The sequence below is a fragment of the Heterodontus francisci genome, chromosome 18 (assembly GCF_036365525.1).
Source record: "Heterodontus francisci isolate sHetFra1 chromosome 18, sHetFra1.hap1, whole genome shotgun sequence".
NCBI lineage: Eukaryota > Metazoa > Chordata > Chondrichthyes > Heterodontiformes > Heterodontidae > Heterodontus > Heterodontus francisci.
This window is the reverse complement of record NC_090388.1, coordinates 36,344,974-36,361,613: the sequence shown is the minus strand read 5'-3', so window position 1 is coordinate 36,361,613 and position 16,640 is coordinate 36,344,974. Positions and strand designations below refer to the sequence as shown.

The window sequence follows — 16,640 nt, the reverse complement described above, 5'->3', positions numbered from 1 at the left end:
TTCTCCAGTCCTCTGGCACCACCCCCAAAGACTGAAAAATTATGGCAGTTCCTCTGCGATTTCCACCCTCACTATCCTTGGATGCATCTCATCCAATTCATCCAATCCACTGCTTTATCCACTCTAAGTACAGACACCCTATCTAATACATCCTCCTTAGCAATTTTAAACCCTTCTCGTGTCTGAATTACTTCCTCTTTCACCATTGCCTGGGTTGCATCTTCTTCCTTGGTAAAGACAGATGCAAAGTATTCATTTAATACCTCAGTTATGCCCTCTGTCTCCATGCGTAAATCCTCTTTCTGGCCCCTAATCAGTCCAACCCCTCCTATTACCTCCCTTTTACTATTTATAGTATTTATACTATTTAGCTGCCAGTCTCTTTTCATGCTCTCTGCTTCTCTTATTTGCTTTTACACTTCCTCTCTGGACCTTCTATATTCAGCCTGGTTCTCAATAGTATTTTCTACCTGGCATCTGTCATAAGCACACTTTTTCTTCTTTATCTTAATCTCTACCTCTTCTGTCATCCAGGGAGCTCTGGATTTGTTTACCCTACCTTTCCCCTTCGAGGGAACATACCTTGACTATCAAAACTATCTCTTCTTTGAAGGCAATCCATTGTTCAGCTACTATTTTGCCTGCCAGCTTTTGACTCCAACTTATTTGCTCTAGTTCTATTCTTAACCCATTGAAGTTGGCTTTCCCCCAGTTAATTATTCTTACTCTGGATTGTTCTTTGTCCTTTTCCATAGTCAGCCTAAACCTTATAATACAATAATCACTGTCCCCTGAATGATCTCTGACTGATACTTGATCCACTTGGCCCAACTCATTCCCAGGAACCAGGTCGAGCAGTGCCTCCTTTCTCGTTGGACTGGAAACAAAGTGCAGTAGAAAATTTTCCAGAACACACGCTAGGAACTCTTGCCCCTCACTGTCCTTTTTACTACTACTATCCCAGTCTGTGTTTGGATAAGTAAAGTCTCCCATTATAACTACCCAATAATTTTTGCACCACTCTGTAATTTCCTTGCAAAGTTATTCCTCCACGTCCTTCCCACTAGTTGGTGGCCTACAGACTAAAGCACTGCAATGCCCTGTTGGATAGCCTTATATGTGAGGTGAAGGTCTGCAAAGGAAACCCGACCGAGCTTGAATGCTGGACCCAGAAGTCCGACCCGACCCGAGCCGGACACTTCGTCGGGTCCCGTCGGGGTCAGGTCGGGTAGCAGGCCTTTACCCATGTACTGATGTACAGGCCTGCTACCCGACCCGACCCCGATGGGACCCATCGACATGTGTCAGGTTCGGGTCGGGTCGCACTTCTGGGTCCGGCATTCGGGCTCAGTTGGGTTTCCTTTGCAGACCTTTACTATAGACAACACCGAGCAATCTAACTGCACCTTTTTTGTTCCTTAGCTCTAGCCAAATTGATTCTGTCCTCAACCCCTCTGGGGCATTCTTTTTCTCCAGTATTGCAATGCTGTCCTTAATCAATACTGTCACCCCTCCCCCCTTTTTCCCTTTCCTATCTTTCCTAAACATCTTGTATCCAGGAATATTCAATACCCAGTCTTTCCTTTCTTTGAGCCAGGTCTCTATTATAGCCACAACATCATATTTCCACATGGTAATTTGCGTCTGTAAGTCACCAATCTTATTAACAATACTCCATGCATTCACATACATGCACATTAACCTTGATTTAGACTTTATCACTTTCTCCCTTACTCTGACCCCACCTAATAACTTACTATTGTCTACTCTCGTGCTATCTATCTTTCCCAGTATTCTGTGAACCTTGGTATTCCTCTCTGATATTTCCTCCTGGTTCCCACACCCCTGCCATGTTAGTTTAAATCCTCCCCAAAAGCACTAGCAAATCGCCCCACAAGGAAATTTGTCCCACCTCTTCAGATGCAACCTGTCCGGCCTGTACAGATCCCACCTTCTCCAGAACTGGTCCCAATGTCCCAGGAATCTAAAGCCCTCCTTCCTGCACCATATTTCCAGCCACGCATTCATCTGCGCTACCCTCCTATTTCTATACTCGTACGTGGTACTGGGAGTCATCTGGAGATTACTACTTTTGAGGTCCTGCTTGCTATTTTTTTAACCTAGCTCAATAAACTCTTTCTGCAGGACCACATCCCTCTTCCTAACTATGTCGTTGGTACCAATGTGGTCCACGACTGCTGGCTGTTCACCCTGCCCTCTCAAGAGTGCTCTCCAAACAATGGTCTAAGCTCAGTTCTTATTCAAGTTCAACATTACCTCCTTGGATTTACATTCTACATCTCTTGATACAAAATGAAGGCTATTGTTTGTCTTCTTATGGCATTATCTACACATGTTGACTTTAATGCCATATCTACCTATATGTCAAGTTCACTCTGGCCCTCCAGTCCATGTAGAATTTTACCATTTTGTATTTCCTTGCCCTGTTTTGCTTCTGAAACGAATTGCTTCACATCTTCTGCATTGTTATCTGACCATCCGCTATCTATGTCGGCCTACAGCCCTTCAAAATCCTCGCCAAATATTCCATATTCCCTAATTGTTCAGCAGCTTTAATTTGAAGAATATCTAAAGGCACTTCATAACGGTTTATGAAAAACAGATGCCAAGCTCGTATGGGAGAGATTAGAAGGGGTGACATCTTCTGTGTCGTTTATCCGTCACCCCTATTTTCATTGAACTACATGGGGTCCCCATCTAGTAACTTTCAAAATGAAATTAGATAAATACTTGAAAGGGTGAAAATTGCAGGGCAATCGGGAAAGAGCAGGGGAGTGTGACTAATTGGATAGCTCTTTCAAAGAGCCAGAACAGGCACATGAGCTGAATGGCAGCCTTCTGCGTTCTATGATTATATAATCTCCCAACACATCCCGGTCCTCTCTTTAAGTTCTCCATGGCCTTACTTCAACCTATCTTGCAATCTCCTTCAGCTCCACTATCTCTCCATTGAACATTCCAGTGTTCCATGCCTGGCCTTTATGCATTCCTTTTCCCTTCATCAATGCTGGCAGAATTCAACTACCTACCTACATCTCACTCTTTGGAATTCATTTCCTAATCTGCCCTTCCTCTTCTCCTTTAAAATCAATTCAATGCCATCTCTTCGGCAAAGCCTTGAGTCATCCCTTCTAATCTCTCCCATCCTAGCTTGGCATCTGTTTTTCATAAATCTTTATGAAGTGCCTTTAGACATTCTTCAAATTAAAGGTGTTGAATTATGCAAATTGTTGTTGCTTCCGCCACCATCCCCATTGTATCACCGCATCCTTAAGCCTCTGCACCAAGGAACCTCTCAGCTCCATAGCTTTTATCTTGGCCTAAACTCCCTTTGCCCCTTCTTCTATCACTTCACTTCTGTCCATTCCTCATTCTTCTTATTCATTCACAGGATGTGGGCTCACCAGTAAAGCCAGTATTTGTGCGCATCCCTAATTGCCCTTGAATACAACTGAGTGGCTTGCTAGGCCATTTCAGAGGGCATCCATAGTTATGGCTCTGGAGTCATGGATAGGCTAGACCGGGTAAGGATGGCAGATTTTCTTCCCTAAAGGACATTAGTGAACCAGATGGGTTTTTACAACAATCCAGTAATTTCATGGTTGCCATTACTGAGACTAGCTTTTTAATTCCAGATTTTATTTAAACAATTGAATTTAAATGTACCAACTGCCATGGTTGGTTTTGAACTTATATCTCCAGGCCTTTGGATTACTAGTCCAGTAACATAACCACTGTGCTACCATACCCCCAAGCTGCAGCATCCCTTTTTGAAGGTCTTTATTAAAATGATCCTGCCTTTTTTCCTTTTAAACTGCATTTGATGCATGGTCTGGATCCAAAGACAACCATTTATTATTCTCTGCACTTAAAAAGACTAACTTTAAACAGGAAGGGTTCTACAACAGCATGTTGCATGCAAAAATATTTCGTAAAAATGTATTTTTTATATCTGTCTTCCTTTCCTGTCTTGTTATGGCTTTGTTTCTGTCTGTTTCTTTCTCTCTCTCTTTGTGTTTTTTCACTTTGTTCCTGGGCATCTGTTTCTTTTTGTCTCTTTTCTCTGTCTGTTTCTTTCTTTCTACCTATCTGATGCTATCTGTTCATATCCAGCGTTTCATGAAGTTTCAGTGTATCCCAAGAAGGAGTTGCCATTCTTCATCCTCTTCACAGCAGGCCTGTGCTCCTTCACCGCCATGTTGGCCCTCCTCACACATCAGTTTCCAGAGCTCATGGGCGTCTTTGCAAAAGCTGTAAGTACCTCTTCAGGTTAATTATAGCATTGTACACGAGCCTCCCACACATTACCAGCTCTACACACTTAAAGGATGTTTTCCTTGAATGCTCTTGGCAGTATATATTTAGATATTTGTTAGAACTTGATATTGATCTTATTCCAAGCATTTGAAAAATTGCATTTATAGATTTGTTCTTGTCATATTCTGAAAGTAGGAACAGGACTAGGCCATTCAGCCCCTCAAACCTGTTTGTCCTGTGGAGGACGTCAATTTGCCTGTTCGTCAGAGATTACTTTGGGAACACAGTGCATCATTGTGTTTATAATTTTGGTTGACCTTTTTTTTGCATGTATTGAAAGAAAGAAAGAACTTGCATTTATATAGCCCCCTTCATGACTTCAGGAAATCACAAAGCACTTTATAACCAATGAAGTGGTTTTGAAGTGCAATCACTATTGTAATGTAGGCAAACACAGCAGCTAAATTGTACACAGCAAGGTACCACAAACAGCAATGAAATAAATGACTAGAACATCTGTTTTTAGGTGTTGGTTGAGGGAGAACTGTTGGCCAGGACACCCAAATCCCTACCTAAAACCCTTTAACACTCCTTGTTCTTCCTACTCTCCTGCCACTGTACCAGGCTTGACTTCTCCTTAGATAAGCCTCTGGCTTCCCTCGGTGCCTCTTTTGGCATTCCTCGTAGAGCCCATCATGGCTTTCTCTTTTGAGCAGCAACCCAACTGCCCCATTATATTCCCACATTGACTTTCCCATCCAGTGCGCCCAATGGAGTCTAATCTTGCCAATCTCTTTCCCATCCCACTCACCCCTCCCAATGCTGACTCTGTGAACTCTGCCAGAGGAGCAGCTATCACCACCCCCCTCTGCATTTCCCCCCAGCATATCCATTCAATTGTGAGTAAGGCCCTTGCCATCCCTGAGTTTATTATGGATGATTGCATTGATATCATGGTCTTGGTAGAAACATGGTTCGTGTGTAATGACACCTTCACCCTTAATAATGCCTCCCTTCCACCACTTGCCCTGCTCAAGCCACTGTGGTGGCGGTGTGGCTCTTATTACCAAATTACACTTTGGTCTGTCTCCCTACTCCTTTAGCATCTCACTTTCTTCCAACCCTCTCATCTCTCATTTAAAGTCCATGTTCTCTACTGCCCACTCAAGTACCATGCCAAGTTTCCCACTGAGACATCTTCACTGCTTTCCTCCCTCAGCCTCTGCATTGAGTGACTTCTCATCCTCAGTTATTTCAAAATCCACTTCAACTCAGCATGCTCTCTCTCCTCGGAGTTCACTTCCCTCCTATCCTCCCTGAATCTCTCCCTCTGCACAAACTGCCCTACCCATATTAAAAGCCACCCACTCGACCTTGACATCTCACACAGCCTCTCTATTCTCATCCGGTATGGCAAGGCCTCAATTTTAAAATTTTGATCCTTGTTTCCAATTCCCTCCATAGTCTCACTCCTATCTCTGTAATCTCCTCCAGTTCTACAACCCTCCGAAATCTCTGCATGCCTTCAATTCTGGCCTAGTGCTCTTCCTCAATTTTAATATCTCCACTACTGGCAGCTTACCTTCAGCCAACTAGGCCCTAAGTTCTGGAATTCCCTCCCAAAACCTCTCTGCCTCGCTACCTCTCTTTTTTCATTTTAATATGCTACTTAAAATGTACCTCTTTAACCAAGGTTTTGGTTATCTGTCCTAATATCTCAAAATTATGTTTGATAAGGCTCCTGTTATGCACCTTCAGTCATTTTACTACGTTAAAGGTGCGATATAAATGTAAATTGTTGTTGTTCAGAACTTCACTGCTCTTCTTCAGATAGTGCTGTGTGACCTCTTTTACATCCATCTGAGAGGGCTAGGTTTAAGGTTTCATCCAAAACACAACACATTATTCAGTGTAGCATTCCTTCAGTACTGTATTGAAGTGCCAGCTAGAGTATGTGGTCAAGTCTCTGGATTGGGGCTTGAACTCACAACCTTCTCACTCAGAAGGGAGAGTGCTCCCAGCGAGCCCTGGCTGACACTTTGGGCTGGCTTTTTGTGCCCTGCTGAGGTTGGGATCGGAGGCGGACGGGGCCCAAAAGTTCTGGTGCTGGCTGGTATGCCAGTTTCCTGCCTCCATGATGGGGGTCGCCATTAAGGCTCATGAAAAGCCTTGTTAAGGGCACTGAAAGGAGGTTGACTGGGATTTTCCAATTGTTCTCCAGTTTTCCGACGTGACAGGGGGCGGTTTAACTGCCTGGAGGTATGCACCCAATAGCAGGCTGGGGTGCCAGTGCTCCAGGCAGGCCTACAGGGCCTCCATGCCTGCCTGGCTGTGAATGCAACCAAAGACTATCTGTAGAGGGACTCCCCACCCCTCATTCCTGGGGTCTTCTGGCTGCTTTTTCTATTTTTATAATTAAATTTTTTTAAATAAGTTGGTGGAAGGGTGCCTCAGTGTTGAAGCACCTTCTCAGTTAATTACTCTTTATTGCAGGCTGCTGTTCCTTACAAGCTGGAAGGCCTCTAATTGGCCGTCCAGCTTCAAGAGCCCACCTGCTGTCCTTAATTGTCCGGGGAACCTGTCTCCATGCCAGTTAAAGGGGCGCCCAGGTCAAAATTCCAAAGAGTGACTATTTCCCCCTGGGGTGGGTCTCCTGTTTCCCATCCCCACTCCCCTCCCCTGAGAGACTGGTCAGCCCTTTATGGTTCTCAAGTTATATTTTTTACCGCTTTTCTTTTTCATTTCTTTTTCTGCACATGATTAGTTCCTGGTTTTATTATAAAGTCAATTTAGAGAGTTTCTTCAGTAATATAAGAATTCTACACATTTCTTTTGTCATGTCAAAGAAGTCAAGAATGGGGTCATGTTTGAATCTTTGATCACAAAAACTACACAGTTCATCAAGAAGCAGAAAGTCAAGATGACTGAAGCAACCTTCAAATTCAGCCTTCTGTCCAAATGCAAAAACATTTCTCAGAGATGGCATTCTTTCATGTAAATTTCCCAAATAGATTTTTAGCACTACAGCTCAAATATCTGGACATCTCAACATCACAGTACAAAAAAAATATATAAATTATTTCAGTAATAGAGTGGATCAAGAACTTGTGATTCTCTACATAATATTTTGTAGAGATCATTGAACATTCTTGCACATTGCACAAAAGAAAATATGTGCCAATTTTGAAGCTGGAAAGGTCTTCCAGTACTCATAGAGCACTTTTTAATGATTTTCTTTTGGAGCAATGATGCAAATGTCCAACAATACGTCAGACTGTTTGGAGGCCCCAATAATACAGAAATAAATGCTTTATAACTGATGGTAAAGAAAAGAAACAAAGCCAGCCTATGTTGATTGCCAGTGTAGTAGCTCAGTCAGTTGAGTGCATGATTTCAAACAGGACGCTCTGAAGTTGAATGGCAGATAGTGCTGGGATTCAGTCTATTTTTCAGAGAGGTTGACTTTCAGAGATTCACAGTTGGTCCAGTAAATGAAGAAGCAAGACATTGCCTCTTTTTGAGATTGAGTGAGCAGAGCAAGGAAAACAATTGAGTTTACAACTCTTGGCAGTCAGTCACAGTGTCGCAATAATGACAGTTCTGTACATACTACTGACAGGAGTTAAGTGCTTACAGCAAGTTGCCTGTTAAGAGAGAAACTTTAAAAAATATAAAGTTGAGCTGTTACTAAGAGCTATTGGAACTTTCACGTTTCTAATTTTAATAATATGGACATATCATATGAGCCAGAGAACCTTGAGCTGACAAATTTATTTTAGAGAGACTTCAACCTCAGGTAACAGCTGTGCTCTGATGTCAAAGTTTTGTCAAAATCTGAACCCAGGTCACAACATGAAAGTCTGTGACCTTAACACGTTGAACCACCTGAGCCCTGGGTGCATAGTTTCTGACTTTCTTGTCCGGAGTAGTATGTGTCCATTGTGTTACTCAATAAGTCTAATGATAGAAGTTCCCTTGACTCCAAAGTGATGATGTTTGTGTGTGGGTGCCTAAAGGACCCCTGTGACTACTGTAGACATATCAAAATCACAATTCTTTGATCTTTCTCTGACCCTTACCTTGGCTGGTAGCATGAATTCTAGTAGAACTAAACTGTGTCAAGCACAAATGTCTCTTTTGAGTTAGACAGGTAAGATCTAATTTGGCAGCAGTGTGACTGAAGTAGTAGTTTACATTGACAAGTATTGAAAGATGGCTGTTGACTCACCGCCACTGCTGCTAAGAAAGTATCTATCTAGTGCATGTGTAGTATACAAAGTGATAAAATGACCATCTGCTTGAGAAATGGGATAGCTCTGTCATAGAAATGGACAGAAATCATGAACCTTTTTACAGTAATGTAGATTATTACATTCACTTTCTAAAATTAATTTTAATTGAAGTTTTTGCGCCTGGTCTTAATGGTGATTTAAGACCTTTGTTGATCAATGGCATTAGAACATAGAATGAGCAAACAATTCAGAATTACATTGTGTCCTTAAGGTGCAAGTCCTTTTGATCTTATCCTTATCTTGCTGATCGGTTTTGCTAAGGCAGAAGCAAGGTTTTGTTAGGTCACCCTTATGTGCAAAAAATGTTGGAAGGAAATACTACAAAACCATCTGATTTTTGCCAAACCTGGACTATTTAATTGCTATTTTCTCATTTTTGTTTTTATTTTTTTCACATGAGGGTGACCTTATAAAATCCCACTTCCGGATGCAAATGGGCAGTTGGAAAGATCAAGGAAACTCAGATCAAAGGATTTTTCACCTGAGTGCCATGGTTATCCTTAGTCTGTGGTGTGAGCTCTGATTCGTGAGTGGGATATTGTTTAAAGCCTCAATAATACAAGCTGGTTATTTTGAATATAGATAGCAAGACGGCAAGTTCAGATGATACTGGCTCACAGTGACATGGGTTCAAGCTTCAGTGAGGTACTGATACCTTGTAGCTCATTCTTAATGCTACTTTTTTGAATGCCCTTAGCATTCTCTATTCTTGACACAGCGGAGGGCATTTTAACACGCTGCCCTCTCACCCCCACCTACGGAAACTGAACAGTGAGGCAGTTAAAATGGATTCAGAGGCTTAGTCACTGGCTTCCTGCCTTACTCTGATAGACAGCAATTTTAAATTGCAGGCAGCAAGGATATCCAGCCAAAGCCAGAGGTCCAATGATATAGTCAGGGCTTGACTGCCATATTAACGGAACAGCAATGGGTTCCCCTCCAGGCCAAACCTGCCGGGAGCTAGATCAAGGGCCGGAAGAGGTCTAGCAAGCTAAGTTTCTTTTAAAAAATGTTAAGTCTGCTTATGGACCAAGAGTAGCAGCAATGCCTTGGGCCTCCCTTGCCCAGGCTTTAATCCCCCACCCCACCCCCATCTCAGGTCCTCAGTGGCAACAGGCTGAGACCTGGTTGTTAAAATCATCTGAGCCTTGCTTCATTCCTGACTTCCAGGTGCCTTGCTTTCTTCAGGTCCTTCAGGCAGCAATCCCGCCTGAACTTGTATCTTAAGGTGCAAGTTCTTTTTGATCTGGGCTTTCCTTTTTTCTTTCTGATCAGTTTTGCTAAATCAGAAACAAAGATTTCCAAGCCTATCCATATGTGCAAAAGTATTGTATTGAAAAGTACATTCCATATTTGACATTTTAGAGGATGGTTTAACATAAAAACAGAAAGTGCAGCTCAGGTCTGGCTGTTTAATATTTCTTATCTACCCAGTTGTACCCAGAGAATCACCTACAATGGGTTCTCTTCCCACTCCCAGACCGTTACCTATAAAATCTCCAAAGCCCCCTCTTACTTCTCATCTACATGTTGCCCCTCAGTGACATCATCTGAAAATACGTCAGATTCCACACGAATGCTGACAGCATGATGACACCCAGCTCTACCTCACCACCACCTCTCTCGGCCACTCTGCTGTTTCTAAATTGTTACTGCTTGTCCGACATCTAGTACTGGATGAGCAGAAATTCCCCCAACTAAATATTGAGGATTGTCTTCAAACCCCACCAAAACTTCTATTCCATCCTGACTTCATCCCTCTCTCTGGCAACAGTTTGAGGCTGAACCAGACCATTCACAATCTTCGTGTCATATTTGACCCCAAGTTGAGTTTCTGACCACATAATCCATGCCATTACCAAAACTGCCTATTTCCACCTCAGGCAATGTTGCCTGACTCCTCCCCGCCTCAGCTCATCCGCTGCTGAAACCCTCATACATGCCTTTGTTACATTAGATTTAACTATTCCAATGCTCACTTGGCCAGCATCACATCTTCCACCCTCCATAAACTTGAGCACACCCAAAACTTTGCTTCCCATATCCTAAAGGGCACAAAGTCCCATTCACCCATCACCCCTGTGCTTGCTTTCATACATTGGTTCCTGGTCTGGAAACATGCCATTTTTAAAACTTTCACCCTTGTTTTGAGATCACTTTATGCCATCACCCCTCCCCATCTCTGTAACCTCCCTCAGGTTTACAACCCTGTATGCTCTCTGCCAATTCTAACCACTTGCACATCCCCTGTTTTAATCACTGTACCATTGGTGGCTGTGCTTGCAGCTGCCTAGGCCCTGAACTCTGGAATACCCTGCATAAACCTCTCTGCCTTTTGCCTCTCCTTTAAGTTGCTTCTTAAACCCTACCTCTTTGACCATGCTCAGCCCTAATATCTTCTTATGTGGCTCAGTGTCACGTTTTGTTTGGAATGCTCCTGTGAAGCATCTTGGAAGGTTTTACTACATAAAAGGTACTATATAAATGCAAGTTGTTCATTATTACTGATAAGTCACCCAGATGCAAGAAGAGAATATTAAAATGGTTCGAGTAATGACTAAAGTGAATAATTACAACATAAATAAATTGTGATGTAGTTTTAGAAGCTAGTCCTTAGTGACTTTTCTCTTGCTAGTACTTTAATCATTTTTGTTCATTAATTATAAAATATTGGAGATGGGAGTAAAGGTTGTTTGGGTGAAGTGGGTGCTCATGTGATGAAACTTCCAGGAATCTTTCCAACCAGAGTTGGTAACACTACCTTGGATGCAGAGTCTGTTTACAGGAGTGATCAATGATGCTGAGCCCAGTATCTCTACCATAAAACCCCAAATTTGTAGGAGCTTTCCTGAAGGCAGTAATGCCTGTCCGGGGTAGGGTTCCACAGGCATTGGTCGCTGTCTCGCATCTCACCAGGTAACTGCTATTCTTGTGTGAGCCTTGGCAATGAGTGTTGGGAACTAATTTATCATGGGGATCGGCGGGGGGGGCACCAAAATCAAACCCATTCCTGCAACCTAACACTCACACACCTTTAAGCATAAGCTGCTGGAAAGTGATTTGGCCTGGGATACTTGGTTGATCTTTCTCCTTAATCCAGGGGCACTGGGGCTAATTTAGACTAGGGCTGAACCTGGGGCCTTGCTGGCCCATGTGGCTAAGTTAATCACTGGACTAATTAATTGATACATTGGGGACCTTCCTTGTCTGACCTATTCTAATTTATTGATGATGAAGAATATTCCCTTGCAATATGTCAGAACAATCAGTTTAAAGCTTATCTTTAATAACTGACAGGACAATTGAATCAAATTATAATGAGCTGTGATTGCAATAGCTGAAAAATTTTGGCCTGCTTTTAACCCTATCGTTTGAATTTAATCTTAAAAGTCAAAGTTCCAGTATGCAAGATGTCTCAGATAGATTTGTTTGCAAAGGTATGCAGTGTTGGTGTCAATAAGTCCAAGTGCGATGTTGAGAATAAAGATGATCATAATTGAAGTTTCACTGTTGTGGGCCCAGATACCTGTGAACATGAATGAAAATAAATTGGTTTTTTTTAGGAACATAAGAATGAGATTGCTTGAATTAGCAGATGTGGCAACTTCGTGTTCTGGAAATGTGTATTGGACTAAAATCTTGGGCACTGAGATATTTCCATCATTGCTACTATAATGTTATGTGCCAACTGCAAAGTGCAACCATAACACTTTTCTAAAGAAAGAAAGACTTGCATTTATATAGTGCCATTCACAACCTCAAGATATCTCAAATTGCTTTCCAGATGATGAAGTATATTTGAAGTGTAAGCACTGCTGTAATATGTGGATTTGGTGTTCAGAATAAAAGCCTTCATCTATTTTCAACATTAAAAATAAATCGTTGACAACATCTTGCATTTAAGAATACTCAGTTTGCTGCTTTCTGTGAAGGGCATTACAAGAAAGGATGATGGCACAACGTGTCAGTTAGCATCTGCTTTTAAAATGGATGTTGTTCGCTGTACAGAGCAGTAGTGGAGTGAATGTCAATATTGCCCGAGACTACATAAAGCAGCAAAACTGTTGGTCCAGCAATTATCTGATAATCTTACATTCTTGAATGGTATCTGAAAGATGTGGAGCTTTCCAGCCTGCATGTCGTGCAAGGAGACCACAGTTGCTTTGAATAAGTTCAGACATTTTACTCCATAATATCTTTAGTGTCTCAATGGGTGTTTAATTTGCTAGAATTCACACAAACCTGATACATACTTGCTTGGCTTTCTCCCACCCACCCTGCTCTTATTTACTGAAAAGAGTTTAGTGGAAGAATGTGGAGCCAGCTCTCCTCTGCTTTATACATCCACAATGCAGGTTTTCCCAGTGCAAAGCAGAGAATAAAGTGTAAAGACCCATTATGCTAGTTCTCTTCCTCTTTTGCATTTAATACACAGTTCCTGTGGTATGCCTGGCTCTGGGTGAAATGTTTCCCTAAGAAACAGATGGGAACATTTAAATCAAACATTGATCATGTGGGATAGACGTCAGACTACATCCCGTGTCATTTTCCTGGGTTTCTGTCTGAAAAAGTGCCAAACATAGGAGATCAGGTCAAAATGGGCCTTAAAGGATTGTTCCGTGCCCTTGGGAAAGTTACTTATATTTCTGGACCTGTAAGGAGGATCAGCGGGGCTGGAGGCTATCTGTTTCATTTTGGACAGCAGCTCCAGGGAAGCGCTGTCTCCACTGCAGCAGATCTCTCAGGCCTGCAGCAGTGGTCATGTTTACTACCCCAATTTTCAGGGTCTGCCCATTTCCAGGGGTATTCCTTCTCCCGTGGTAGGACAGAGCATGGAAATGACAGATAACTGTCTGAGTTGTGTACAGTGGGGAGGAGGAACATCTGTACCTTTGAGGTTTTGTTATATTTTAAAAAGTTCTTTCTTTCTTTCTTTCTTTTGGGCCTCCTTATCTCGAGAGACAATGGGTAAGCGCCTGGAGGTGGTCAGTGGTTTGTGAAGCAGCGCCTGGAGTGGCTATAAAGGCCAATTCTGGAGTGACAGGCTCTTCCACAGGTGCTGCAGAGAAATTTGTTTGTCGGGGCTGTTGCACGGTTGGCTCTCCCCTTGCGCCTCTGTCTTTTTTCCTGCCAACTACTAAGTCTCTTCGACTCGCCACAATTTAGCCCTGTCTTTATGGCTGCCCGCCAGCTCTGGCGAATGCTGGCAACTGACTCCCACGACTTGTGATCAATGTCACACGATTTCATGTCGCGTTTGCAGACGTCTTTATAGCGGAGACATGGACGGCCGGTGGGTCTGATATCAGTGGCGAGCTCGCTATACAATGTGTCTTTGGGGATCCTACCATCTTCCATGCGGCTCACATGGCCAAGCCATCTCAAGCGCCGCTGACTCAGTAGTGTGTATAAGCTGGGGGTGTTGGCCGCTTCAAGGACTTCTGTGTTGGAGATATAGTCCTGCCACCTGATGCCAAGTATTCTCCGAAGGCAGAATGGATGTACTTTAAAAAGTACATCTGCAAATACTGTATAGTCTACCCACTCACACATACTAGTTCTACTCACATTGCACTTTTTTCTTAATTGTTACACCTTATATTTCTTCGGTGCCTTTCTCATGGGGGTAGCTCTCAAACTAAGATCTGGTGGGTCTGGACCAGCTTGGAGTTGTGTTAGAGCTGCAAAATTGAGACATTAGGTTCCCAATCAACAGTTGGATTCAACAGAATTAGCATTCAAATCTAATGTCACCATAGAACAAGAAGGTAGGTGCTAATAATTACTGATAAGCTGCTTACAAACTCTTGCCTTGAGTAATCAGTGAATTTGTGAACTTGATTTTGTTACCTGTACTCTCTGGTTGTACTGCAGAGATGCCACAATTGGTTAGTTCCTCAGGCAAGAATGAGTACATTTTCTTAGATATTAATGCATCAGATGAAGGAAAAGAAATTGCATTTAAATAGCAGCTTATTACCTTGGACATTCCGAAGCAATTGACAGCCAATGAATTTCTTGAAGTGCTGTCATTCCTGCTTTTGAAGGCAAACGCAACAGCTAGTTTGTGCACAGCAAGGTTGCGTAAACAGCCAATTAAATGAGTAACCAGTTAATTTATTTTGGTGATGTTGCTTAAGGGAGAACAGTTGGCCAGAATACCAGGAGACCTCCCTGCCCCTCTTCCATTATTGCTACCTGATCCAAAATGTACTACCTCTGACGCTGCAGAACTCTCTCAGTGCTGCACCAAAGACCATTAGATGTGATGTTGAGACCAGGGTCCGATTGAAATCTTGTACTTAGAACTGCAATGCTTTCTGAAGAATAAAACACAGACACAGATTGCACTTAGTATTTGCAAAGGAAAGTCTGTAAAAGCTCTGCTTTTTATGTGCACTGAAGTAATTAATTTGTATGAGACTAATTGCTAAAATATCCCTTTAAATCAATGTCTCTCAAGTTCACTTTTTGTATTTATTTACTGTTTACTGTACTTATTCTAAATTCTCTCCTTTAATGAGTGTTCTTTCCCATTTTCTCTGCAGTTTCTCAGTACACTGTTTGCTCCATTAAACTTTGTGATGGAAAAGGTTGAAAGTATTTTACCTTCTAGCCTGTGGCATCAATTGACACGGATCTAAGAAGAAAGGAGCTGTGATAGACTGACTACCATGACACCTGTGCCAAGCTCACATCTAGCAGAGTGCAAAACAGCATGAAAAAGGGATGAAAATCTGTGACTTTAAGACACCATATGCTATGTTTTGTTCTTATGTGAACATGTTTTCTGTTGTACCAAACAAAGTTGTTGTTGTTCTATTTTATTATGTTGCTGTTAGCAAAATTCTACAAAAATAAACAAAAAAGCCCCCAAAAATAAAGTTTAAATTTTGTGTAATACAAGTGAAATGGCACAATTCTTTAACATTGTACTATGCAGTCTCTTTGTCCCATTTTTATTGTACTTTCACCCCTCTCACAGGCAGCAGCATTCCATTTCCTACCCGATGGGGAGGACAATCACTCCTGAGCCCTGCCAGCTCCAGTTTTTTTTAAATGAACTAATCGCTTGGGGGAGGTTATATTTTGGAGACTTTTAACATGTCAGTGCTGAGGAGTGAGAGTACTTTTAATTTCTGGCTTTTAGTGTCAACTATCACCATGGTCAAGTGCAAAATTAAACTCTCTCTGCTGCGCCTTAATCCCAATTTCAGCACACCATCCCTATTCACAATTCTGAATATCTCTATTACCATACCAGTGTTCTGAATGTTCCCTCTGAGTAAGACTGCATTTTGTTTTGTGCACCCTTGGTCACTAGAAACTGCAAGAATACCAAAGTAGCACCAATTCTAGTAGCACCTTAACAGCTGATAGCAATCTGGGCTGGATTTAAAAGACATTGTGCTAACTTATTGTGCCATTTACTCTACTGTAGAGTCATAGAATTATACAGCACAGAAACATTCCCTTCGGCCCATTGTGTCCATGCCGGCCATCAAGCACCTAACTATTCTAATCCCATTTTCCAGCACTTGGCCCGTAGCCTTGTATGCTATCGTGTTTCAAGTGCTCATCTAAACACATCTTAAATGTTGTAGGGGTTCCTGCCTCTACCACCCCTTCAGGCAGTGTGTTCCAGATTCCAACCACCCTCTGGGTGAAATTTCTTTTCCTCAAATCCCCTCTACCCGGGTTCGATTCTGGGTACTGCCTGTGCAGAGTTTGCAAGTTCTCCCTGTGACCGTGTGGGTTTTCGCCGGGTGCTCCGGTTTCCTCCCACAGCCAAAGACTTGCAGGTTGATAGGTAAATTGGCCATTGTAAATTGCCCCTACTATAGGTAGAAGGTAGGGATGTGAGAGGGTAATGGGATTAATGTAGGATTAGTATAAATGGGTGGTTGATGGTTGGCACAGATTCGGTGGGCTGAAGGGCCTGTTTCAGTGCTGTATCTCTAATAAAAAACAAACCTCCTGCCCCTTACCTTAAATCTATGCCCCCTGGTTATTGACACCTCCGCTAAGGGAAAAAGTTTCTTCCTGTCCACCCTACCTATGCCCCTCATA

General features: G+C 42.4%; 1 protein-coding gene across 12 annotated transcripts in view; it reads left to right on the top strand.

Annotated features, from left to right (window-relative positions):
- The window catches only part of LOC137379558 (suppressor of tumorigenicity 7 protein homolog), a 231,948-nt gene extending 216,507 nt beyond the window's left edge, over window positions 1-15,441 (top strand). For 9 of the 12 annotated variants that reach the window (XM_068050546.1, XM_068050554.1, XM_068050543.1 and 6 more), the window contains 2 exons: window positions 4,135-4,274; window positions 15,119-15,441. In XM_068050546.1, the coding sequence (XP_067906647.1) occupies window positions 4,135-4,274; window positions 15,119-15,214 (236 nt within the window). In that variant the 3' untranslated portion in view covers window positions 15,215-15,441. The remainder of the gene's footprint in view (window positions 1-4,134; window positions 4,275-15,118) is intronic. The other 3 variants (XM_068050553.1, XM_068050545.1, XM_068050552.1) reach the window with 2 other exon arrangements.
- Window positions 15,442-16,640: the final 1,199 nt, after the last annotated feature.